This window comes from Megalopta genalis, chromosome 1 (genome assembly GCF_051020955.1).
Source record: "Megalopta genalis isolate 19385.01 chromosome 1, iyMegGena1_principal, whole genome shotgun sequence".
NCBI classification, from domain to species: Eukaryota; Metazoa; Arthropoda; class Insecta; order Hymenoptera; family Halictidae; genus Megalopta; species Megalopta genalis.
The window spans coordinates 42,990,627-43,017,593 of NC_135013.1; the positions used below are offsets into that span (position 1 = coordinate 42,990,627).

The following is a 26,967-nucleotide window of genomic DNA, read 5'->3' on the forward strand; positions in this document are numbered from 1 at the left end:
TAGGTGTATGAAAAAAATCGACTCTACGATTTCATATTATTTTTCCAACATTTAAAGAAAATTCTGAAAGTTTCTTATTTTCATAAAAAATCTAATGCTAATATTTCTATCAATGCAATATACTTTATTTGTTTTCTGAATCATAAGACGCGCATTACTAAATAAACAAAAAACTAAATGTTAACCTATAAAAGTGATAATTCCTGTCAAAATATTTTGAATATTTGTTTTTTTAATCAAAAGTATAAGAAATAAATGCGAGATATTCGTTTACATAATGAAAGCGGCAATAAGTCGCGCAAGCAAAGAACCCGCTATTCTATAAACAATATCTGTATTCGTATTAATAATACAAATTACAGTTAGAATGAGAAGCTATATTTTCTTAAATAATACGTCTGAAAATAATGTATTGTATTTGTGAGACCTACCCTATAATCGAATTGGCAGGCAGATGGATTATGCAAGTCTTGTGTAAAAAAAGTCTACAAAACTCCACATCGATCAATATCACAGAAACTTATTAAAAAATTTTAAAAATATGAAAACAATATTTAAAAAATCCTTCTTCGTATAAGAAGTAAAAACTAGAGAAGATAATGTTGAGAGAAAGTCGATTTCTCATGCCCATAATTTCATTTATGCGTGGGGCACTACAGTCCAAGAATTGAAAAATTAGAAGAATAAACGATACATAAATTGTATGCCACGTTTTCTCGTAAATCTTCCCCGTATTTGGTATAATTTCTACTGTAAAATGTGTAACAATAAGGCGTTGAATAATAATAATATATTGTTCCGTCATACTCTGAAATATTATAAAAAATACTGAATGTATAATTGCGACATTACATTTTTTAATAAATTGCTTCATTACTATTATTGCAATCTTCTTTACTATTATTAGGAATATTCAAACGTGATTCATTTGTGTTTGAAAAGGGGCGGGGCGCGTTTACCTTAGCAATTTTCTTGAACATTTGTCAATTTATTTTGTTAATTAAGGAGTTGCGGTTAAATTTAATTACACTAAACTGCTTCACTCGATCACGATTGCGCCGTACATGTTGGAACTTGACAATTAAGCCAACGCTGGTTAGCATGACAAGAAGGTTTCCTTCCATCACTGATGAAAGCATTTTACTACTACTGTGTTCAACACGTGATTGTGATATTACTGCGAATAGCCGTTTCATTTTTAACTGATTGTTTTATTTCATTTTGATTTCATTTTCATTGAATATCCATGAAAAACAATATTGAGAGATAAAAGAAAATAAAACAATAATATAGTTTAACTGTAGACTAGTTTCATTTTATTTATAGAGGCTATCCATGAAAAACAATATTGAGAGATAAAAGAAAATAAAACAATAATATAGTTTAACTGTAGACTAGTTTCATTTTATTTATAGAGGCTATCCATGAAAATCTTTTATTTATTGTAATATATTCATTAAAAATAATGTTATTCTGTATTTGCCTATTTTCTGGTAGTATTACTACAACTTGTGTTTTGAGTTTAAAAATTAAACATTTGCAATTTAATATCTTTATAATAATAGAAATTTATAATTTTGATAGAGATAATAAAGAAATATAGATGATTTACATGTAATTCCAATCAATAGAATCTTTAGTTTAAGGAAATTACATTGTGTTTCGTTTTAAATATTGGAACAAATGATAAGTTTTATACTAATGCGATCAAATGAAAACAACTTGTGTATTAATGATAAATATTCCAAAACGCACACTTGCTGTTTATAAACGTGACGATTACACTGTGGTCTTTATGCATTTTTGACAAAAATGACCAGATCAAATACAAGAAATGTGGAGGCATTAGACGAATTTAAGGATACCTTTATTTTATAATATGTATAACTTATTAAAATGACTACAGAAAAGGGAAGACATTTTGTCAAGGTTATTTTATAAATATTTTATTTATTTATTATATTGTATTTATTTTTGAATTAAATAATTTTTATCTTGCATAAAAGTCTGTAGTCTTGTGATGACGGACTGTTTAAAATAGTACTTCATACTCTTATTAATCTTCAACAAATTATTGTAGTACCCGCACACTAATGGAAAATAGAATGTGTGCAGAAACAGTATCATCTTTCTCACGCTTTCCAATACAAAGTTCCCACAAACAGCATGTTCTTCAGCAGGGTTTATGATACAACCTTATGTTTCCCACATTGACAAAAGTTAATCACGATCACTTCCTTGCTACGCGTGAAATTTTATGCGAATGTACATGCTAGGTTGCCCAGAAATTTTTTATCATTTCCTTATTATTTCCTCGTCTATAGAAAATCGTCTTTAGGAGAAATATAATGCTTCGTGGATCGGCGAATATGCAAGCTTGCAGAAGCGTTTCATACGACATCTAAGACATGTTATTTTTATGGTTTGTAGTTTTACCCCTGAGACTATCCATCAATAAAGGCTTCACTCTCATAAAATCGTTCGTGATAACTGCTAACCATGAAAATATTTTAAATAAAAATGCATATTCCAAGGAAAAAGCTAAAAATAAAAGTGAAAATGTTGTGTGGATCGAAATATTTCTAAATTAAATGGAACTGTTAACATTAACAAAAATTACAATTGCTTATGAAATGAAGGCAGAAATCAATTTTATACTGATCTATCTCAAACGATATAATATAATCTATGTTAAAATATACAGGGTGGGGTTCTCGTAACATGACATCAAATAATTCATAAAATATTTGTTGTACAAAAAAATGTTTCAGATAGAAGTTGCATGGCTTCTAGTGGGAGCATATCGTATTCTAATCAGTTTTATGTTACTTTGCTTTTTTACCAATATATAAAGGTCATCTTCAGTAATTTAAAATGGAATAGTTAATATTTCTTTCCGAATTCGAATAAAGCGTTGAATTCTACATTAAAAAAGTATTACGTCAGGTAGGGTGTGAAATCATATATTGGTAAAAAAGCAAAATAACATAAAACTGATTAGAATACTATCTGAAACATTTTTTCGTACAATAAATATTTTATGAGTTATATAATGTCATCATGTTACAAGGTTTACTTTGTATAGGGTGAACTATTTCTTCAGAGTACTACTGGATTCTGGCACATAGAAACGATAAACGTACTTAATTCATGTAAACATATCCCATTTTGATTTCGTTTTCGACAAATTGTGGTTCTATTGATCTGATTTTACCGACAGTTTGGGGTAGTTGAACTCGTTTCATCTAGTTACAAATAGGATTGAAGTAGACACAGTCGTATGAAATACTAACATTTTGACTGCCATGTTAGCAACTTCAAAAATATAATCAAGTTAAAGTATTTTATTTAGTCAAATTAAAATTGGAAAGCTGAGCCATTCAACATCAATTACGTTTTCAACATTCATACGTTTCGCGAATCCTAATAAAGGTCAAAGTATTGATTCAATATGCACGCGTATCTATGAGTTATCCTACAAATTAATGCTAAACGTCATTGTTTTAAACAAAATACGCAACAATAAGAAATTACACTTTTGGTATGACCTATGGAAATTCGTCGGCATTTCATTAAAAATGGCAGATATAAAGATACGTCAGAGATAAATTCTGAATCTTATTATTTTTGTACGTAGAATTTATTTCTGGGTAGTAATGGTATTAGAGTAACATTTCTTTCGTTTATGAAAACCTGTGAGGGAACGATGTCGTTCGGATAATCAGCGAGTTCGGCTCACTAGTTATCCCCAGCAGCTGCTCTGACTAGTTCCAATGATAGGAGCTGACGTTCAGATAAACGAGGTTGAACAACAATTTCGACCCGAACACGTTCAATTGCTCATGAAAAGTCAATTTATTTGTACTTGCTATCGTATAATGGAAAATATATACATTGAAACGGAGTTCGGATAATAGGGGGTCCGTTATAAGTACATATAACTGATAGTAAACAAAAACTTGTTCGTATAAACGAAGTGCGGATAGACGAAGTTCTGCTGCATGTACAGTGTGTCCAGTTTAAAGCAGAACATTTCCGTATCTCGAAAAATGTGAACGATACTAACAATTTTTTAGATGAAATTTGTACGACGCCAAAGGGTACATGTCATACCATTATACATTTAGATTGCGATGATCTTAAAATGTCCTGTGGAGGTTACAAGCGAATTTCTTAATGGAAAATTGCATTATTATTATTATTATATTTTTTATTCACGTTATTAATAGACTGTGGAATTCCCTACAAAATAAAAATTATCTATATTAATTGCAAAAGCAGATGTTAGGGGGGTATTCTGGTTTTGAGCCTTCGAACAAGCAATTTTCTTTTTATACTTTCTCAAAGTATAAGAATTTTAGAACAGGTGTGCGAAACGATTTCTTTGTAGTCGTAAATATAACGAAGTTATATATGACTGAAATATAGTGGTGTGTATAATTATTAGACTGTGGATTTAATAGATGAATTTATAATAAAAACGAGTAAATGAAATACAAAATAGTGAAGATATTAGAAGAATTTAATAACGTTATTGCACTATTTTCGACTTACTAAAATTATTAAAAGAAGCAATTCATATTTTTTCAATTTCTATTTCTTACACTGGACTTCGACCATTTTTATCTTGCATAAAGATTCGTAAATTTTTTTAGCGATATTAAATCAAAACCTTAATAAAACATCATATATCAGTAACAATGTAAAAGTTACTTTGAGTCTATAATTATGCACACCACTTTATGTGTAAATACTCCCATATAATTGATAAGAATTTGCATTTTAAACACATTTTCTTGAAAGCTCATCAATGTCTTCGATTGACTTGAAATTTATTCACCATATATCCTGCTTTCGTATCAACCAAAATTGTTAACATCTGTCGGTATTTTTTATCTTTTTTTACATGCTAAAGACAAAAAATATTTGCAGGATCGATAATTTCAGTAAAAAATATCGCCGTTTTGTAAACAATTAAGATTGCTGTGTTTTTTTTGCTTCAATTATTATTTCATACACTAAATAAAAAGATTCCAATCTTTTTTGCTTTGAATAAGCAAGAAAGCCGAAATCATGTCAATTGTCAACAGAATTTCTATAAAACACTCACAATAAGATGTGTTTTTTAAGTATTTACTTTAAAAAATTCATCATGCACTTCAAATATTCAGCCATGTATCTGCCAAAATCATATACAAAAGATTTAATAATTCTTTTAAAAAAAAGTCCTAAAAATTTTTTGAAAAACGGCAGAATACCTCTTTAAATTGAAAATTATTTCTTCTATTTATTATTTTAGTAGATTATAAACAATATAATAATGACGTTAAATACTGCTAATGTGTATTTTGTTAAATATTTCACTTATTCGTTTTTGTTATAAATGCATAAAATCCGCAGTATAATCATTAATGTATAGCATTAGCATAAATTGTATATATCGCTTTGAAAACGTCTTGATGTTGGCTATAAAAATCTATGTTAATTACAATATCCATTTCGAAATATTATCGTCATCTTTATTGGATGTTCTAAGATAATTGTAAGTCAAATAAATAGGAATATAATATCTGTTTCTTGACATCATGCAACTATAGCTTCGATGTGAAACATTTTTCCTTATCATTTATATTTTTCAAAATATTTGTTGCGTTCCGCTACAAATAGACACACTATATTATCAGTCACATGAGCATTCGCGTGAGACCCCCGTTACTCTTAAAAGAACTTGATCCAATTACGTGTCGTGTCTCAGGTTTATGAGAAAATTTTTTGCTATAAATACATGTATAAAGTGTAATCAGATCTTTAATAAAACCGAATAATTGTCTTCCAATGATAGTATTACACACTTTAGATTACAGTCAGAGTTGGACAAAGAGTAATTCAGTTACTAACGATTATAATTAACATAAGATCGCGTTCGTGATTGATAAATACATTTACCGAGTAATACAGAAATCATGATATTTAATCATATAACGATGCTAAAATTTTTTTGACAATCTGCAGGATAGGTTGCAAATTAATGATTAATGATTACAGGTTATCAAATTTTTTATATTTTACTATCTTTTCCAGAAATGCTTCATTGATTAATAGCTGTGATTATCATGATCAATTTTAATAATCAATTATAAAAATAATCACAAAATACTCAACTACTATTTGACACTGATTACAGTAATGCAATTTAAATCCACGATTCTCAAATTATCACTATGACAATACTACAGGCACACTTCCCGACCTATTACAAAAATCTTATTTATTTCTTTATTAATTTATTTAATTTCATAATTCGGTCCGTAAAGAACAATTTAGTCTCATAGAATTTAATCTCCTAGATTCATGTAGTAGTGCTGCGATGTATTTAATACACGTATCTTATTATGAGTTTCGTCATAACTATCTTTACGATTTAGTGTATATTTTTCACCCTGTTTTATGCGCATTATTCCCCTTGTTTATTATTTTGATTAACAAAATATTGTCTAATTAAAAAACGGTTTTACACTCTTCCTGGTAAGCTTTATTTTTTCAAGTTGTCATCATCTTCATCACATCTATATTTATATACGTTTTATCTAGAAACATAATGTTAATTAATATTTCTCCATAGTTTCTTTTACAGTTACTTTTCATGTTACTTTTTTTTTAAATACAACTCTTTAATTGTGAAAAATTATTTTAAGGAACTTGTACACCGTATTTTTCTGAAATTTTCACAATATTTTATGACATATCTTTGACATGAGAAACTATTTTTTTTAAAGAAGTCCATTTAAAATCGAAGAACAACATTTAATAGTTTATTAAACAAAAAACAAAACTGCAATAATCTCATCCATAATCCATCAAATGATTTACAATAATACAGCGTAACAAGTTTGTTTCAAATTATTATTTAAAAGAAAATGATCGAGCTCTTCTTAGACACATTTTAGTAATTGAAAGTACCATTAATATAATAATAATAAAAAAAAAAATATAAATAAATAAATATAAATAATAAATAAAATAAATATGAACGTATAAATATAAATAAATAAAATAAAATAAATCGTACCATGTTCCGTCTTCTTTCTGAAATTGCAGAGTATGTGAACCTAATTTCATGAAGAAATTTTATTTATCTACGAAAAAAGGAATATCGAGAGAAATACAGTCCCGGTTTCGAATAATGCAAAGTAACTGTTCTGAACAACATAAAGCTGCAACAACACAAATATCTGCAGATATTTTTCCAGTCCCCCATTCTATAAAAATGACAAAAGGCTGGCAGTAAAATGTGCGAAATATGCCACTTGTGCTCTGGCTCAACAATTCAGACTCATAATAACGACGTTACCGTACACAATGGACGTCGAAGTTCTATTATAAGTACTTACTCAGTTATGTCGAGCCGCTCAAGTGCAAGTTTCAAGTTTTTAATCGCCAGTCGTTTATTGTCCGCATCACGTCGTAACCTCTGTAGGCGTTCCTCGGTGGCTTTTCTGTCTGCCTCGGTCAAAGGTGGTGCACCGTTACGCAATGCCAATCGATTAGTTAGGCTGTTGCATAGCTGTCCTTTTAATCTGAAATCCAGAAAATAGCATACAACGACATGGTCGATTTTAAAAGCCATTTTAAAAATCCTTCAAGATAGTAATTTTCACTTCATTTAATCGGCTATTAAAGTAATTTTGATAATTGTGCTCATGTTTTGAATCTAATTATTGGTTGACTGTAACAAATAACTTTCATTAACTTTCGTGGTGGAAAATTTCAATATGTACAGTATTAATATTACTGATTCATGATAATTATTAGACAGCAGACTTTCATGCAAAATAAAAATTCTATGCATTAATTGCAAGACATATAAATTACATGGATATTTATTTTCCTTTTTAATTATTTTACCGAGTTGAAAATAATACAACACAATAATAATTATAGTTATTTTTATCAATATTTAACTCTTTTGATAAGTAAATATAAGAAAGAATAAATTTAACTATTGCTTCTATGCAAATTATTGAAGATTTATTTTGGTTTCTCCACATATTTATACAGTTGGAAAGAAAATTTTTGGTGGAGTGGTAAAATGATATTGACTGAAACTGCAATCACGTACACTTCATAATGACTTGCAAAGGCCCCTCAGACTTCAATGAAATTTTCTGTAGAGTGATTTTCGTTACAAAATGATTACAAATGCTATATTTTTGAGGATTGTATCCTAGGAAATTTTTACAAAATGTTTAAGAAGATCGAAACATGATTATAGCATTATTTGTTGAAATTTATGGAAACAAGCATTCAATACATATTTTATGCAAAATTCACGATCAATCCTGTCCTAAACTGTTTTCAATTACAGAAAGTCGAAGAACGAAAATAAAAAGTTTGCTTACGTTTGAATAATATTTTCTTTGTCACGCAGCGCAATCCTGAGGGCGTCCAATTCTTTGTAATGATCCCTGTTTCGATGCCCAGCGGGTGACGCGATTCCGCCAGAAACGCTACCACCCTTCTTGCGTCTCGGAGTTGTCGATAAAGAAACTTCGATGCTGGCCATCTAAAAAAATAATAGATAATTATGATTTATTTTTATTGAATTTTCTTCTTACTTATTTCATTGAATTGATAAGTACCAGCTTGGAATTTATTCCTAAAATGAGTTTAGTATAAATAATACTTGCAGTATCTTTACAATCATAAAGTGGCGCGAAATACGCGGTGCTATTTTTTGAACACGTGTTATCAAATGGATTTACTTTAATGATTTATAAACAGTTAATTCTTTTTCCTTTTAGTTTTTATTGTCATATCTATGATTTAGACATTTTATTTTGTATTAAATTTATTTTATATTTTATTAAATTAAAAGATAATATACTGTATTACAACAGTATACAGGTATGTTGATTCCATTTCTTATGCAATATTTATTTTCATAGGTTTCATAGGTATAAGTCGCTTGGGACCAAGTGCAATTAAGAAAATTAGCCAGTTTAATATTTGCAACTAAGGAAGATTTTAAATAGAAAGAATCTATCTGTTTTTAATATTTTCAGTTGAACTAAAGAATTTTAAATAGAAAGAATAGATTCCGTAATTCTCATCCGGCATTCAATGCAGCCAGCATTTCCAACAATTTCATTTCGTCTTTCCAGTATTATTCCTCGTTAAAAATACTGAAACTACTTCACTTTTCAGCAGTCCGTGCACCTGGAGAGCTAATGAGCTTTATTTCAGTTTGTAAAAGTACAGAATGGTTTCATAGAGAGCGATTATTCGTAACAGAAAGTTAGAAAGAAAAAAAAATTCGTAACGATTATACACAAATGACTTCACAGTGGCGAATTCGCAATATGCACGCACCATAAAATTCGTAAGCATGTAAGAGTCGTGCATTATTTTATTTACCATTAATTAAATAAATTTGGATTACCGAAATGGAAATGGTTTTATGCAAAATATTTCAATGTTCTTTATGCTGCAAATATTATCGTTTGAGCATTTAAATTTTATATTTCCAACGGTTGTAACCGCATCGCGAGAATTGGGATTTTAATTGTACATATAAATAATATACAATTAGAATTTTAACTGTACATGTAAATAGTACATAATTGGAATTTTAACTTGACATGTAAATAGCACATAATTGGAGTTTTAAGTGCACATGTAAATAGTACATCGTTAGAGTTTTAATTTTCATGTGAATAGTACATGATTGTAATTTTAATTATACGTAATATACGTATAATATATATAATACGTATAAATAATTATACGTAAACTATTTTTTTATATTTATGGTTTTAACAATTTGGTTTCCTTGAATTTCTATTAATAAGAATAAAAAGATAGAATTATGCACATTTACGAAATATGTGATTTACGGTTTATCGATACTTTGTCAGCATGATACATTTATGCAAATTTTAATTTTATGCATTGACAGTAATTGGTATACAGTTACTCTTTGCGCAAATATCATTATTCATATTAACTGTCTATTTTGTTCACTTAATTTCTACATTTATAGCGCTCTACCGAAAATCTGACGATTTCCAAAAATGACTTAAAAATTGATCAATTTACAATTGTGCTGTAACATATGGTGGAAAAGTGCAATGTAAAATTGATTTGCACGCTTATCTTACACAAGAGTCGGTTCAAATATCTATTACAATGCCATATGAATTCGAACATAATATTAGAGTTAAACAATGGTTAAGTAAAATAGGACATAAACAATTCGATATTTTCGGACTTAAAAAAATAATTTCACAACTATTACTAAATAGTTCTTACATTATGAAATATGCAATATTCACATTTATAAGTATTATATATGTATATGAGTTATCCTAAAAAGTTATGCAGCAAAACCAACATTCAATACTTCATATGTATTCCCAACTTGATATTTTCCTATATTTGAAATTAAATACTGTATATTTGAAATCAATGAGAGTATGTGTCAAAATTACAAAAGGGACGAATGAGGGTTGAAACGTAAATTATCTTTTTATTTTGTTCTGTTATTCTTTATATTTTCCTTTCCCTTTTTATTACATTTTATATTTTTCTTTGTTTCTCTGTTACAGTTTATATTTTTCTAACTTTTTCTTTTATTTTCTGATATGTTCTCATAAATCCGCCAAATGTTTTGCTTATTTATTCAATTCAATATTATCTCTCATGTTTGCCTTATTCCTCCATCCATAAATTTTCCTAATTTATAAATTTCCATATACATATATTGTATGCGTATTTCCTGGAATTGCTCTAACACCATTTGTCTCCCCCTCTGCATATATTAACAATTCTTATTCCCCATATTTATGATATTATATATTTATATTTATATTCAATATTCAATTCTGGAAGTATACAAAAATTTTATACAAAAAGGTTGTATTACTATCAATATTTGTAATACAGCCTTGCAGCCTTTCTACTTGGTTTGTTATACATATCTTATCTTACTAATTGTTTTCTCTCTCTCTCTCTCTCTCTCTCTCTCTTTTAATCTCTTTTTCTCACTCTTTCCAGTTGAAACCTAAAAACTAAGGCCTATTATATTATGTTGTATTTCATCCTACTATATTACATTAATTAGTACACTGCCCTACATTACACTATACTATATTACATTATGTTATTTGAATCCTAAAAATATATATATATATATATATATATATATATATATATTATCTTCTTTTTTATTTAATTTATTATTTGGTATTCTCCTTTTTTGGTTTCTATTCATACGTAAATCTTTATACATTTTCCGCCTTTTCTCTATTGCCTTTTCATTGCACCTTTATTTTTCTGACAAAGGTGTTCTATTATTATGTGTGAATGAAAGATTCCTAAAGGTACCGAAGTCATTTAATTTTTCATTCCTACTAGACTAGTAGCATTACTTTAATGTTACACATGTCACACATCGAGATGCTTGTCCTTCTTCTTAGGAGATGGGTGATATATAAAAATAATTCACTTTCAAGTTTTATAAATCAGTATAGTATTATTATATATATAGTAGTATACATGGTATTTGAAAGTGAATTATTTTTGGTTTGAAATTAGCCAATCGTTTCCCCATACAATGAAGCTATATAATATTATATATGAATATTTATTATATGTGAATTTGTATGTAATATAAAAATTGTTTGCATTGTGTGTGTGTGTGTGTGCGTGTATGAAACAGTAGATCCTATTTTCGTGAAACGTCTATCGTCACATACACGGAGGTTACAATGAAACTGCTTCACAAAAACAAGGATCTCAATACATCAAATAAAATTCAAAACGTTAACGTCAAAGTATAATTATATCACAACATCTTTTCACGAAGTATTAAGAGAAATTTTATATTAAGAGAAATTATCACGAAATTTTCTTCATCTTCGTCAGCAGTCTAAGTTTTCTGTATCCATAGGTTTTGGAGATTTTCAAAAAAGAATAAAATCGAATCATGCGCACCAATTCACTGTTACATCCCAGAATATTCATACAATATTCTAATAACGTAGGCAATCAAATTTTATTTCACTCCAGATGGCGGTAAAAAATCTTCATAAAGATGCGCAGCCTCTACGTTAGTATCCAATGTCATTGAATGCGTCCCTTCAGCGGGTGGTTATGATTTTAAAAAGCTTCCAGCCTATGGGCGCAATTTAAAAGCATTCGGAACCGGGGGGTGGCAAAACCGAACGAGGTATGAATATCAATTTATTGTTCCATTAAACCTATGATTTGTGATGATGGTTAGAACGGGATGTCCTGACCTTAATGGATTTCCATGTCGGTACTGTGCACGACGCTCGATGATCCTCGAGAAAGCGCAGCGCTTCGTCCCCCTTGCTGGTATATAGCGTAGAGAAGGTCAAATCTGGCCTTGACTGTTCAGCAACCAGAGAGGAGGACCCGATACGAGACCTTGCGCGTCCCACACGAGACCATTTACTATACAGACACGCTCACAGAAAATGTATAGCTAACCGGATATCCTGCTTAGTCAATATTATCATCGAATATTTGAATGCATGCCCCATTTTAGAGGATTTCAGTTTACAGGCGTGTCCAAAATATCGATAGATTTCATTGTAAATCTATGTTTTCGGTATACAATTCAAGGTACGGGTTAGTTTGCTCTTAATGTACATATCCGTTTATAAGCAATAGGGTTCCCCATCAGACCTGGATAAAAGTATTTGAAAAAGTACTGGAAATAGATAATGAATCATAGAATATTTGACGTCATAGAGACAAGTGTAATTATTGAAAATAGTTATCTATGTTGTGGCAAAAAAATTTATTAATTGAAATGGTATTTTTTAAAGATGTACTGGAAATAATTATTTGAAATAGGGAAATGGAGCCGATTACTGTGAGGTGACCAATTGCTGTGTCTTTGATTTGTTTTCCGGTATAGTTAACTTTATATTTCTCGAACAACACGTATTAAATATTTCTATGAAAAAATAAACATAATGAAAGAATACAACAATTTTATGCGTCTTATTCAACAAATATAAAATTAATTATGCCTAAAAATAAACCAAAGGCACATTAATACGTCACCCTACAGTAACCGGCTCCACTACCCTATAATATACACTTTATACAGTGTAATTTTATATTTTAAACAGTACGTAATTTCCAGTTCCAAGATTGGAATAACATATTTATTCAAGTACTATCATATTTTTCTAAGGAATATTATGTATTTTGTTAAAGAAGATTTATGTTTCGTAAGCGTTTTTATTTCATTTTACATAAATGTACAAAACTGTTACGTAATTCAATGTTTTGTCCCATTGCAATGAGTATAATAGTAATATTTATTTTCTTTGATTAAAGATTACTATATATTTATAAGAAACGTTACTTATTTTGTTAACTAAAATGATATTACAAAGGTATAGATACTTTACCTAATTGAATATTAATTTCATTAAATAATAGTTGATTATTAATTAAATTATTAAATAATAATTGATAGATTAAAAGAATTATAAAATGTCGATATATTATTTTTAATTTACTAAAATTATTTCAAGCAGAAGGAACTTACTACTTAGTTTCTATCTCTTGCACTTGATGCAGACAATTTTTATTTTCCATAAAAAGTCGCAATTTAGTTATGAATCTTCTGTTCTATTTTTGCTGGATACACTTTTCTCATACACAATGTACAATTATTGCACAATTGTACAGCATTCTTTTTGTTTTTATCAACTATTTATCTTTCTATTATAATTATCTTACATTATTAGTATATATATATATATATATATATATAATTAGAAACCGCGAATTAGGATCTTAAAACATTTCAAAAAAAGAGGAAAAGATTTTTCATTTTTTATTGTATTTGAACCATGAAAGAAGATTAAACGCATTATAAGTTAGGTTAAAACCTTTTGGTAAGGTGCAATATTTCATTAACGTCTACAATGAAAATTATTCGAATTTAATGTAGTACTAGTAATATAAAATATAACAAATAAAGATATAATGACCAATGAATCTAAATTTTGTGTTTGTAATGTTGCTTGTAGTTAATAGCAATAAATTTAAAAATATTTTTGAATTGTTGTTGATTTTGAAGAAAACATTATTTGAAAACTGTAAATACTGAGCTGTATAATGACAAATAAATATACCATTATTCAGGTAGCTTAGAAAGTATCAATTATTGTTTAGACTGTATAAGATAACACAATAATTAAAACAAGATGCGTAAAATATTGAAAACTTTTAAAGCGTGTAATTCATCTAAATAATTCCTCCTATTTTTTTTATTCAAACTTCAAACTTCAAAATTTTTGCGTATATTATTACTATTGTTGGTTCAACTGATAGACACTGTTGCCATTGTTACAAAGCATAACATCAGTTCAGTAAATTGTAGTATGTACTTCGTGTTAGCTATCGATAGCTCCACCTATCACTATAATGTCTTTACTATCCTTTATTATAGTGATATATGCACACATATAGTTTCGACTTTATTGAAATTCTCTCGCCATTTTCAACATTATTTAGAAAACGTATAACTTTTATCTGAAGTTTTATCATGTATAAGCAAGCAATTTTCAATCCAACAATCCTGCATTTTCAAGTTTTAAAAATCCATGTTATCAAAAATTCTACGACAATTTATAGTGAATACTATTAAAAAATAATCTGATAAAATTTCAATCATGTTGAATCGATAGATGGTTCTTGTGTTTAGAAACATTCTTTTGAGAAAAATAGGCATGAAGCACACAATAAAAAATGTATGAAACACAATTTATAGTTATAATTAGGTATAATAATTCCTCATTTCACAAATTATTCGATAAAATATGAAGACGATATCAATTTTTACATTTCTTTTTTTAAAAACTGTTAGAAGTGTAACTCAATTTCATATGCAAAAGATGTACTAAGTTATATAACTTAGTACAGTATTATATGGAAATACTGCAATTCGGCAAAACTATTATGGATTTAGAATTAAAATTATTTCGAGTGCAAAAGGTTAAATGTACATTTTAATCCTAGCGTCTTCAATGGATATATGTAATATAATAACTGTATTACATACACATTGGTATAAGTTTAATATTGTAAATGATATTTATGTCATAAAGACTGAGGAATAACCTCTCCTTGGAGATTACAGCTACATAAATAAAAAATAGAAAACCTTATTGAGTCAGAATTATGATGAAGATTTCACACAAACAAAGCCTGTCAAGTATCATTATTATCCGTTTCTGTTACTTTGAAATAAAATCGTATTCTTTTCTTATTAATATTTAAGCATCGAAGAAACTGTATACGTATGACGACTATAAATATTATGTATTATTTAAGAAATGATTAAAGATAAATAAGTCATAATCTTTGTAGCCATACAGAACATATAATGGCAAGGGGTTGAATTTAAACGGAAATAAAGGTTTCCTAGTTACTCAAATGCATGTAAGACACGAAGACTTTGTATGCAAGTGATAATATCAGATTTTCGAGACATCCGGTTCATGATTCCTTCGTACCCAGTTGGTGGTCCGCTGCTTCATTCGAGATACACTGTGCTCACAATAGTCTCACATCACGTCCTCCTTCATCTTGGCATAGGATCGGAGGAAGGAAACATTGACCAGAGTTTCGCATTGTCGGAAGGGATAGTGGTCCGTCTCAAGGACCGGAATATCGTGACATTGTTCCGCACGAGGGTCGAAGGTCGACGATTTTTATTCGCATGCCGTGGGACTTTCCCCGTAGTGTGCCGATTACCATATTTATAACTAGGCTGGCGCATCTTCATGCAAAATAAACATTTTCTAAACGAATCGTGAGAATGAGAAATTCAATAGAAATTTGTTTTGTTAATAATTACGATGAACTTGTAACCACACTGCTGGATTTTTATGCAAAATAAACATTTTCTAAATCAATTGTTAGCAATAGAAATTAATTAAAAATGTATTTATTTTGTTAATAAGTTGAATGAATTGAAAAGAAAACAGCAATGTCCCATCTAGACATTTAATGGCATCACAAAAATCTTATCTTTCAATATATCTTTACGACAAGTTCTAATATATACTATGTTTGAATTTATTGAAACATTCCAGAACAAATTTTTAAACAAAGTTTTAAAGCACCTAATATGCTCACGTATATCATATTCTCTTTTCATATTGAAAATATAAAGGAATTGTTTAAATGAGCTCCGGATTTATCATAAGTAGACTGCGGATGTTTACGCAAACTAAAGATTGTCTACATAAATTGGAGGCCATTAGAGCCGTACACAATTTTGTTTATTTCTTTGACAGTTTTAACAAGTTCAAAGTAATGCATCGACATTTTTAGTTTCTCTTCATTCTTTCACTGTTTCAAATATTTTACTCATTTTTGTTATAAATTGATAAAATTCGCAGTCTTTATTTTTCCCTTTGCATTAGTTCCTTCTTGTGTAATCCTGATATAGGAGGACTTACAATAATTTATAATTTCCATAAACAATGTTGAGTAAGAAACAGGAACAATCCTGTATTTGCTAAACAAACCCTCTGACTCAAAGCATTAATAAATTAATAAATAAATAATCATAACACTCTTAACACTGTTTCCTACGTAAAAATGTGTTTTGAATGGAAAAATAATCTTCCTGTAGAAAGTACTTTTTGATTACGATATTATCTCTTTGAAGAATGCACCTACTGTTTTATATCGCTCTTACTATTTCTATTTCCGTTAAGGTTAATTAAAATACTGCTTCGCGCACGGGTAAATCCGATCGCATTCGTTTTCAAACAGACTGCAGATAAACGATTTCTTGGCGACACCTTTTCTCCGCTTTGCTCTTCCTCCGTTTCTTCGAGTTCTAGTCTTTTTGTGTCGGGCATTCGACGTTTGCTTATAGAATTATCACCAGTCGAGATTTACGGCACAAAGATTCACGATTACAGTATAATGTTCGACTGCAATAGTCGTGCAATCCTTTTCCGTTCGAATCCAGATAAGCGTGTTTCAACACATAGTGTGACTTTTTAACAATGTTTTCGAACATAATTCAATTTGTTACATGATCCTTAAGCATGATACATATTACAAGTACGTAATAGAATAGTAATTTTCTATAAAACAAAATGTACTCATTCTTACTAAAGGAACTTTTAAAGATAGATTATGAAATTAGTAATTGCATTGAAAAATCTTGTTCGTTATATTCCCAATAAAGAATTGTATAATTTGTTCGAAATTTTGGAATGTCATACTAAAATTTATTGTTGATTTTTGACTAAACTATTCTTTGTTTTATTTCTACACTATTGTATGTACTATTTTAATTACAAATAAATTTTATTCGTGGTGTAGTGTAAGAAAATAAATGTGTACATATGGCTTTGTAAATAGTCTTTCCGATACTGTTCAACTTATGATACTTATGATACTAACAAATTAAATGTTTTCTTATTTTCTGAAAGTGCAGCAATATCACTGGAATTTATTAGTAATCGTCATGATCACTTATTGATTGCAAATCAACAAAACTGAATGTTTAAATTTCTTTATTACGTGGCTACGCTTGTGTTTCTCGAAGTTTAGTTTACCGACGCGATTAAAATTGACATTTCCTTGCAGATTGAAGATGAAATAGTTACGGAAATTAATAAATTCTTAAATTTTTTTTAGTTCGTTAATTAAGTACAGCTATGCTCATATTGATAACGGTAAAAAAGACCATTGGTTCATTGATTTCGAACGACCAGAAGAATTAGGACGTGAAGAATCATGAACCAACATCTGACAGCAAGGAATTTCACGGTTCTTATAGGACACGACAATGAATAATGTGTCAAGAACATGACATTCGATTAATATTTTTTCAATGAAACGTTAAAGCAAAGAAACCAAATATGGTATAGTGACCCAATATGAAATAACACCACTTTAAATATCTTGTAAACAAGTATTTATTATCAGGTCATAGACTGTTTAAATGATTCATCTTGGTACCGTTCACAAATATAATTCTGTCATATTTATTACGTCTAAAATAAAGAATAAAACTATTTCTCATTTGTTCCCTAGGAAACTATTTGATGTGAGTATTTTTCATATTTGTTAATCATTCCTTACTTAATGTTACTTCAATATTTGAAATTGTTTATACTGTTACATATATATGTGAGTTATGGGAAATTGACAGATATAATCCTCGAACAAATATTTATAGAATATTATATCAGAAAGCTATCACAATGATAGTGCATGTGAAAGCAACACTAATGATCAAAATCGATATCAATAGCTAGACGAAGATGGAACAAAAGTACCACATAGTATAAATTACAAATTGATCCTCAAACTTCGGTTACCGGGTCATTATGACAGTGTATTCAAATCTTCGCCTAATTACTCAATTCTCAGAAATTAAATTAAATAAGTTGTTGTTAGAAACACGAAAAAGGCTAACATGTCTATGTGAAGTATCTTCAAAAATATGTTTTGAAAATTAAGAATTAAGCTGAGAGTGGTTATAAACATCGTCAATTACATAATTGTGGAAATGGTCCTTCGTGCAAGTGTTAAACAAACTACTAATATTAATACTAATCGATGGAAAAGAAAAACCGAAGGAAGTTCGTTCTTACTTTTTCAATAAGAAGTATCCGATTACTATAATCTGTTACTTGTTTACGTTCACTTTAAAACAAATGACTTGTGTGTTTTAAATGTGATATTCGGTCTGTTCAGACATTTTTTGATGATCTTGATTGATTTTTATGAGATTAAGGAGATTTCACTTGAAAAAAGTTTTTTAAATCTTTTTATTTTAACTTTCAGTACATTTGTTTGGTCTTTTTGCGTTTATTTTCGTTCGAAGATGTTTGGCTTGCATTTTCTTTGCATAATTCGACAAATAAAATTAAGTTGGTGATTTTGGCGTTTTGATCATCCGAAAAGAGTTATTTTTAAGTTAAGCGTTTAACAACATTTTAAGCGACTTGCGCCAGATTGCGACGCTTACTTGCGACTGGTTATCACTTGTTTATGTTCATTTTAAAACAAACGACAGAATCGTTTACGTGCTGCGCTCGATTTGTAAAAAGTAGTATTTGGCTAATGTCCTTAAAAAATTACGTATGAACAATTCAAATGTTATATTCATTCGATACTTCAGAAAATTTCCCGAAAATATGTTTACATGATGGAATAACCTGTGACCACAGAAATATGCCCTGACTGAGTGACTTGTAAACGACTTGAAGACCACGACCTTCTACATAGATTACTAGTTTTCCCGTTGCTTTAGGGCTCGAACTGTTAAGTTCTGTCAGTCTGACGCCTGGGTCACCCAGGTCACTTGTCCAGAGAAACCTTTCCCAGGCTCGTGTCGACTTCTACAAAGTTTTGCTGAAGATAAACTTTACTTGCGTCAATCTCGGTTCATTTGTACAGAAAATCACTGAATAAATTGCTTGATTTTCCTATTCCTGTCAAACTACTGTCACTCTACCCATACAACTCGCCATGTTTCATGGTTTTCAGTATACACGAAGCGACCACCCGCATGGGTCACAGAACTGACGATTGTGTCGACAAATATCCTATTCGCGGAAGCTGCAATTGTATTATTCACGCGTATGTGAATACGCGACCTGTTTCGCATTATTTCTCTTTCAAGTTCATTCGTTGATAAACCAATGGTTTAGTAGATAAACCAATTGTTTGTCGTTTTCGAGTTATTTCAAAAATTTTTCAATCAATGTGTTAAAGTGTTAAAAAAATACGTACACTTATTGTTAGGCAGCTAACAGGAAATTATTGTTGTTTAAAGAATACCGAAGGTAACGATTCTCATTATAATCTCTTGATTGTGAACTTTTATGCAAAATACAAATTGTTTATTGCAAAAATTAGGAGATCATTAGGTATTTCATTCTTTGTTTAATTTTAACAAATTAAAAATGGTATATTTGCGACCTTCAGTTATTTAAATTGTGCTACTGTTTCAAATTTCATCTACTTATCTTTGTCATAAATGCATAAAATCCGGAGTCTGATAATCTCATAAGATGTCTTAAAATAAATGCAATGTTTCTGTAGTTTTAGTTATCATTTAATTGTGGTTGGAAAACAATTAAGTGTAATTTTATAAGGAATCTAAAGGAAAAATTGTAGAACGGTTTAAACTTAGAAGCTTCCTTTGTTAGTTAGACGTTTCATACAATCGTACATACAATTACTGGTTGAACAATTTCAGCAAATAGGCCATTCTTATTCTTACATTTCCGTTCCTTAGAATAACGTGCACGAACGAAACGGGAACTGTTTTCCTGACCAGGAAATACAGACAGTTTGTATCATTAGATAGCAGTAGTTAGCTATTTGCATATGTAAAGAGCTATTTTTCATATCTTTTTCAGAAAGCGATTCATTACAATTAGATGATTTTTTTTGCTGGTTATGTTAATATTTCGTAATGAAACAAAATTAAATAAATTTTAAATACTATATTTCTAGCATTGATAAAGAAAAACTGATACTGAAAATGTAATTGAGTTTAATTATAAAACGTTATCATTAGTTATAGTTACGAATATTACACTACAGTGACACAATTTTTGTATTTTTGCTCGTAAGTACTACAGGTATTCCTCAAACTAAAAACAATATTTGTAGCTTAATTAAGTCATTTCATTTGATTGGATACTTTCTCTTAGAGATCGTGTACTGTGCAATAAGTGTATATCGCAAAAAAGGGCATAATGATACAGTTTGAGGAAAAAGTAGTGAGAATAAACGTTTGTATCACTTTTACAAATGGATTACTGAAGTGCTGGCAAAAACGAAATCAAATTATGTACGATGACATTAGGATAATTTTACACTGTAACGCCGTGTGCTATTATGTTAATAAAATGTCTATCTAGTTCTCCGAGTAGTTCTCCGATTATTGCAGGGTAACGAAGCTGAAAACGCGTGCAGATCTTGTGATGCATGCCATTATCAAGATAATGAAAACAAGTGTACTTTCATTTTTTGTTATCATACACACTAATTGCATTAGGGTAATTGTTCCAAATATTTAAAATTGTCATTTACGCTGTTCGTCCTGTCATAACTTTTTGTTTTTAATTTTATTCTCACTGTCAAGTAACTTCTACAGTTTTTAAATAAAATGCGATAGACAAAATCCGTGTATATAAATATACATATACTTGATTATTCTGTATACGTGTGACTGAAATGTTATGGGATGTTGTCTGCGCTCATATCACCTCACTAGTTCTGAAATGATAATAAGACATATTGGAATTTCGAAAATTTTTTTCATTCTTGCAGTAACACTGTTACACAGTAATCAGAAGTGCATACTTTGAATTAGGTTATTTATTAAGGTTACCAAACGTTGTACGTTGTAAGTCGAATTTTGGCCAAAATAATATAAATAATTGTTTTACAAAATTCATGAGTACTTCCAAATCCAATATGATATGGATATTTAAATAAAGAATTGAATTGTAGAATATTTTTAATAGAAATTATAATTACAATTAGATTTGTGCATATTTTACAAATTCTATGGATGAAACATGTGTTACCACTCTAATCTGATTTTACATTGCATTCTAAATGCGTTTTTCTTCGCAATTAGGAATTCTGATTTACATACATATACAAGATGAAGTATTTAAAACAATTTTCAAAATTAAGTATTGAAACGAATAGAGTCCATGTTTCTTTTAAACGCTGAAACATTTGGATTTTTTGTTGCAGTTTTTGTAATACATATTTTCATAGCCATGATCCCAACGTAAACTACGTTAACTGTAACATATTGATTTCTTTTCTGTCTACCGATCGTGGCAGCTGTTACCTTGCACGCCAATGATGGCTATACTGCCAAAAAAATGTAACGCAAGCGAACGCTGTAAAATAAATACGAAACACATAAAATAAAAGTAGTTCTGTAATTTAAGAATGTTTCTTTATATTCAGAGCGGCTTTGAGTGTTAATTAAAGTGTAGATTGTGGGACTTATGTATGTATCAAAAGAAAGTCGTGAAAAGAAATTTGGTAAGCATAAATGAAAAAACAAGGAAACATTTTATGACAAAAATGGATAGAAGAGACACAAAACAGTAATATCACATTAACAGAATTTGAAGATACTTTCATACCAAACTTCCCAAACTTTCAATTTCACTCCGGTTTCTTGCAAGTGAGGAATACAAAAAGCTTCGTATGGATTTTATTTGCAAAATAACTTCGTTCGAATTTCATCGTTTGATAATTCTGGCAAATAATCATTAGATTGCCGATTTCATGAATACTTTTCATGATAAAAATAAGATAGATCAGATGTAAAATATTAAAAACATTTAAACTGTTTGAAAATATTATTGTCAAATTATTAAGATAAGAAACGAACGTAACGTAGTTTCTGCACATTGCAACTAATAAAGACAAGCTTTATTTTGCATGAAGATTCGCAGTCTAATAATCACTGAATTATGTCGGAATCAAACTGTGTCGGTTTATCGTTAAAGCAGTTCGAACACCTTCTTTTACCAGATCGGGAAACAAAATGGATGATACCCGCGGCATGTACGCAGGAAGCGAAAATTTATTGCGGAATTTGCACGGAGGAGAACTGCGTTCCCGAGATAATCCTGCCACCCTCCGCTGCAATTGCCCGATGCGATAGTTATAAAGAGAAAGAGAAAGGAAGAGAGAGAGAGAGAGAGAGAGAGAGAGAGAGAGAGAGAGAGAAATAGAGAACAGAGAACAGAATCGCTATACCCGTTTGCTTTGCCTTTATGCGTGCTTTCACGTATCCATGAATTCAGTGAACTGTATAACAATTAATTAGATATGTCTCTAGCAGTCAACCATGTGAAAAGGCATATCAAATTTTTATTTCGTCTGTGAAATCTGTCGTTTGTTACGAGTAGAGAATTTTTAACTTATTAATCACACCACGTTCTCGTCACACAAAATGTCTCACGATCTCGTTCCAGATAAATCCTTATTTTAATGAGCTATGCTTAATTAACAGACTGCGGAGTTTATGCATTTATGTCAAAAATGGCTGCAGACCAGTGAAGACATCAGGACAATTTATGAATACATTGAAATTACTTTCAATATATTAAAATGATTAAAGCAAACAATACATTTCCATCTCCTAATTCTTGCAACTCATGAAGAAAATGTTTACTTTGCATAATGATCCGCAGCCTATTATTACACTTTAAGCAACGCTGCTTGTTATACTGAGAATGGCGAGCACGATTGCTTTTTATGGCCCGATTGAGTTACTAATTGATTACTAATATAGTAATTATATGAATATAATTATTATATTAAGAATGTATATATATACATATATGTAAATGCATGTAATTAAAAAAAATACACTAATCGAGAACTTGTTCAATAAGCTTCTTTGGACATGTATTGCGATCAAACTCGTAAAAACTTTGAATAAGTTTGTTTTTGTTACTTTTATACAGTTATATAAAATATTTGTTTCTAGTGCTTCGTAAAATTAGTGTTGATCAAATGATGCAAATTGTGATAAAGTTGAAGTGCAGAAACCATGAAACACGATATACAAACTTTTGGCTGAAGAGAGATGCCAGAAAAATAAGATGTGGCGATGAAATTATGGTGAAAAAAGGAAATTTGAAAATTAGGAATAATAAATATATCACTTCGAAGATACTACATGACATTATCGATACTACGGATCGCTTATTAAAGCTAGCACCACGATTAGTATGTCGGCGCGATTACAGCTTCAATAGAGATTTTTACAAGACACGTCACGATTATGGTTACGTCGCGTGCTTCGAGGACTCACTTAACTATGATACTCTATTTGGAGGTTTATCACACATCAAACGCTATTAAACTGAGAACCAGACGATGGAACCGCTTACTAAGAATTCGTACAAAAATAGCATTTGCATCGTACGTCGTACGTTAGATATATCTTATGTGTGTGAACAAGAAATATAATGGAATAGTTAATGATACTTCAGGAAAATAAGGCGTGACACATACGGGAAAATGTTTGAACTAAGTTTACATTCTACTTAAGAAAAATATTAACACAACAATAAATATATATTCTGTGACAAATAAAAAAATAACTCTGTTTGACTGAAATTCGAAAATTATCAAATAATTATAAGTAAAGGAATATTAAAACATCTCCAATGCTTTAAACAAAAGAAGTCACAATTGAAATTATGTGGCTTTTTTAACATTTTAACGGATTGTGAGAAATTTTTTAGCATGTGGACTTTTTAGAAATAAAATTGAAATCAAAATACTCATAACATATTCTCAATATATTTATAATATATTTATGATAGAAGCACTTTCTCCACGATGTTTATTTCTTGTAATCGCATTTTTGTGAATTTTTAATGTTTCATAAGACTAATTATGTTTCATAGGAATGATTTAAACAACCAGATGGTAGTACAATAAAGGAATTGTTTTAAACATTAATATTCCGATATTAACTCGTATATTACACTGATTATTAAAATTTGACAGATTTATTTTTTTCATATTTACAAATTTTGTAAAACAATACATTAAAAATTTGCCTCCTTCTACACGATATTTACATCTTGTTTAATTTAGAAATCAAAATTGTTCATTCAATTCAATCCAAAAAGCAACTTTTTAAGAATTTGGGACAAGATTTTCTCGCTGTTGTTTATTGTTACACTTATAAATCAAAGGAAACATTTTCTTTTTATGTATACTTCGTCGAAATGGTTCTTGATGGTATCATTAGTACAAGGATTTTTAACGTTACTGTCACGTCGCGGAATAACGATTGGAAGACTTAATTGTTTTATCGCCGTCAGCCTAAACAAGTTCTCTACAGCAGAACAGCTCCAAATTGTACACCTAAAGCGACACTTCAGCGTTTTAGCAATTTCTGGAGAAATGAGAAACCGAGGACCCTGTTCACGGTAAATTACAAAATTATATTATTCATAGCTTCACGATTTAATTGACCAATATGACGAGCTCTTTGTTGTGTAAGAACCAAGAAACCTAGGTCAATGCACGAAGACAAACAACTTCTCTTCCTTCGCAAAAAGTCTAGATTAGAAAGACACGTCCACACCATCGTATCGAAGCTGTCAATCGGTCAAGAAAAACAACTTCGCTTTGGCGAAAGTGAACCAATAAAGGAGAGTCTTCCCAATATTATACTTTTCTCGGTGTCACTCTAAAATGTCTCTCGTCGTCGTGACAGACCTTTCGCTGTAGTTTCAGTGTTTAAAATTAGCAATATTTTTAATAAAACTTTTCATCGTCGGTACTGAGTTGATTTATATGGAATTATTGATTAGTGGCTGAGATGGATATAGCAAACTGATTATATTACAACTATTATACAATACAACTATTTTTAACTAAAATCCTAATCGAAAGATTACTCCTTGTAAAAAGAAAATAAAAATGCTTTTGGACCTTGTTAATTTATATATTTCTTTGAGTTTTAAAAATCCGTAATTTAATTATAACGAAATACGAAAAGTGTAACAAAAATATAGAATTGAACTGTTAAATTTTATAATATTTCATAGATCAGTTTGTTGAACTTTTCTAAATTATTTCCCTCCTTGGAAAGTATGTGTACCATGAAACGGAGAAATTAGAAAGGTACAGATATATATGAAACTAACAAGAATTTCCGACTATTTTAACTGCAAAATTCTAATGGCTTCCATACAGATTGAAAACGATGTGAAAAATTATTTTCAGGATAAATAGAATTACAACTGTTTACATCCGGATGAAGAAACAATCAGACCATATAAATAGAAAACATTTCTTTTGAAACAGCATGACTCAGAAGATAAAAAGGAACTTTGTAATAGTTGAATCTATAAAATATACTTTAAAGCGCAAGTTAATAAACTTGCAGAATTTTTTGTTATACAATATATGCTTAATAATATTTATTAACTAGTCAGCTGTCTTAGTCGAGTATACTCGTCATAACACAAAATGTTACCATTTCTTCATGACGAGTATACTCAACATAAACATCCAACTGGTTAAGAAAAATATGAGCCGTTTATTTTGAAAGTGGCATAAGTCACTTTACCGTAATGAAAAGTGGTGATTTTTTAATGTTTATACGAAATTATTTATACTGAGAAAAATATCAGTATCCTGAGATAACAAATACAAGTAAATCTTCTCGAAAGTTAGCATCCATATTTTTAAACGTGTTAAAACGCAAACCCTTAAATATATCGACTTAAAAACAAAGTGACTTATGCCACTTTCAAAATAAACGGCTCATATATTCTCTTATATTCTTTATTAAATTATATATTTTGAAATATATTATATAATTGCAGTAGTTTACACATTCTTGAAAGAGATTGCAACAGTTAACTGATTAATAAGAAATTCTAAAGTATTAGGCTAAGGCCTAATACTCTAGAACGAACATAAGAAACACAATCGATGCAACACAGTAAACCACGACCTTGAAAATACTTTTGGTTAAAGATATCAATTACTGTAATCAAATCATCAACGTGAAATGTGTCCGGATTCCTTCGTTTTTAATTTCAATGAAAAGGCTTCCTTTGCCAAAATTGATGACGGAATTGTAATACTGTTAGCCACTTCTTACTCCGTGAACGGTTCTACTTCAAGGCGTTACATTCAAAAACGTATCCGCAGACAGGAAATTTTCGAAGGGAACGTTTTCGACACGTACAGGGGACGAAACTTTGCCTTAGGTAGTGCAGTTCAGACAGTAAAGGGCACTGACTCCTGGATCTGCAATCTTGTCGACCTGATCTGTCTGAGCCTTTGGACCCAAGGGCGTACTACACCCTATATTTTCTCGAAACATATCAAAATTGATTTCTATCAAAATCTTGGTGT

At 29.7% G+C, this 26,967-nt stretch overlaps 1 protein-coding gene across 3 annotated transcripts in view; it reads right to left on the bottom strand.

Moving 5' to 3' along the window:
* Nucleotides 1-26,967, bottom strand: part of sprt (PDZ domain-containing protein sprite) — a 112,691-nt gene that overhangs the window by 12,144 nt on the left and 73,580 nt on the right. For all 3 annotated transcript variants that reach the window (XM_033473226.2, XM_033473315.2, XM_033473399.2), the window contains 2 exons: nt 8,400-8,563; nt 7,392-7,577 (listed from right to left, as the gene is read on the bottom strand). In XM_033473226.2, the coding sequence (XP_033329117.2) occupies nt 7,392-7,577; nt 8,400-8,563 (350 nt within the window). The remainder of the gene's footprint in view (nt 1-7,391; nt 7,578-8,399; nt 8,564-26,967) is intronic.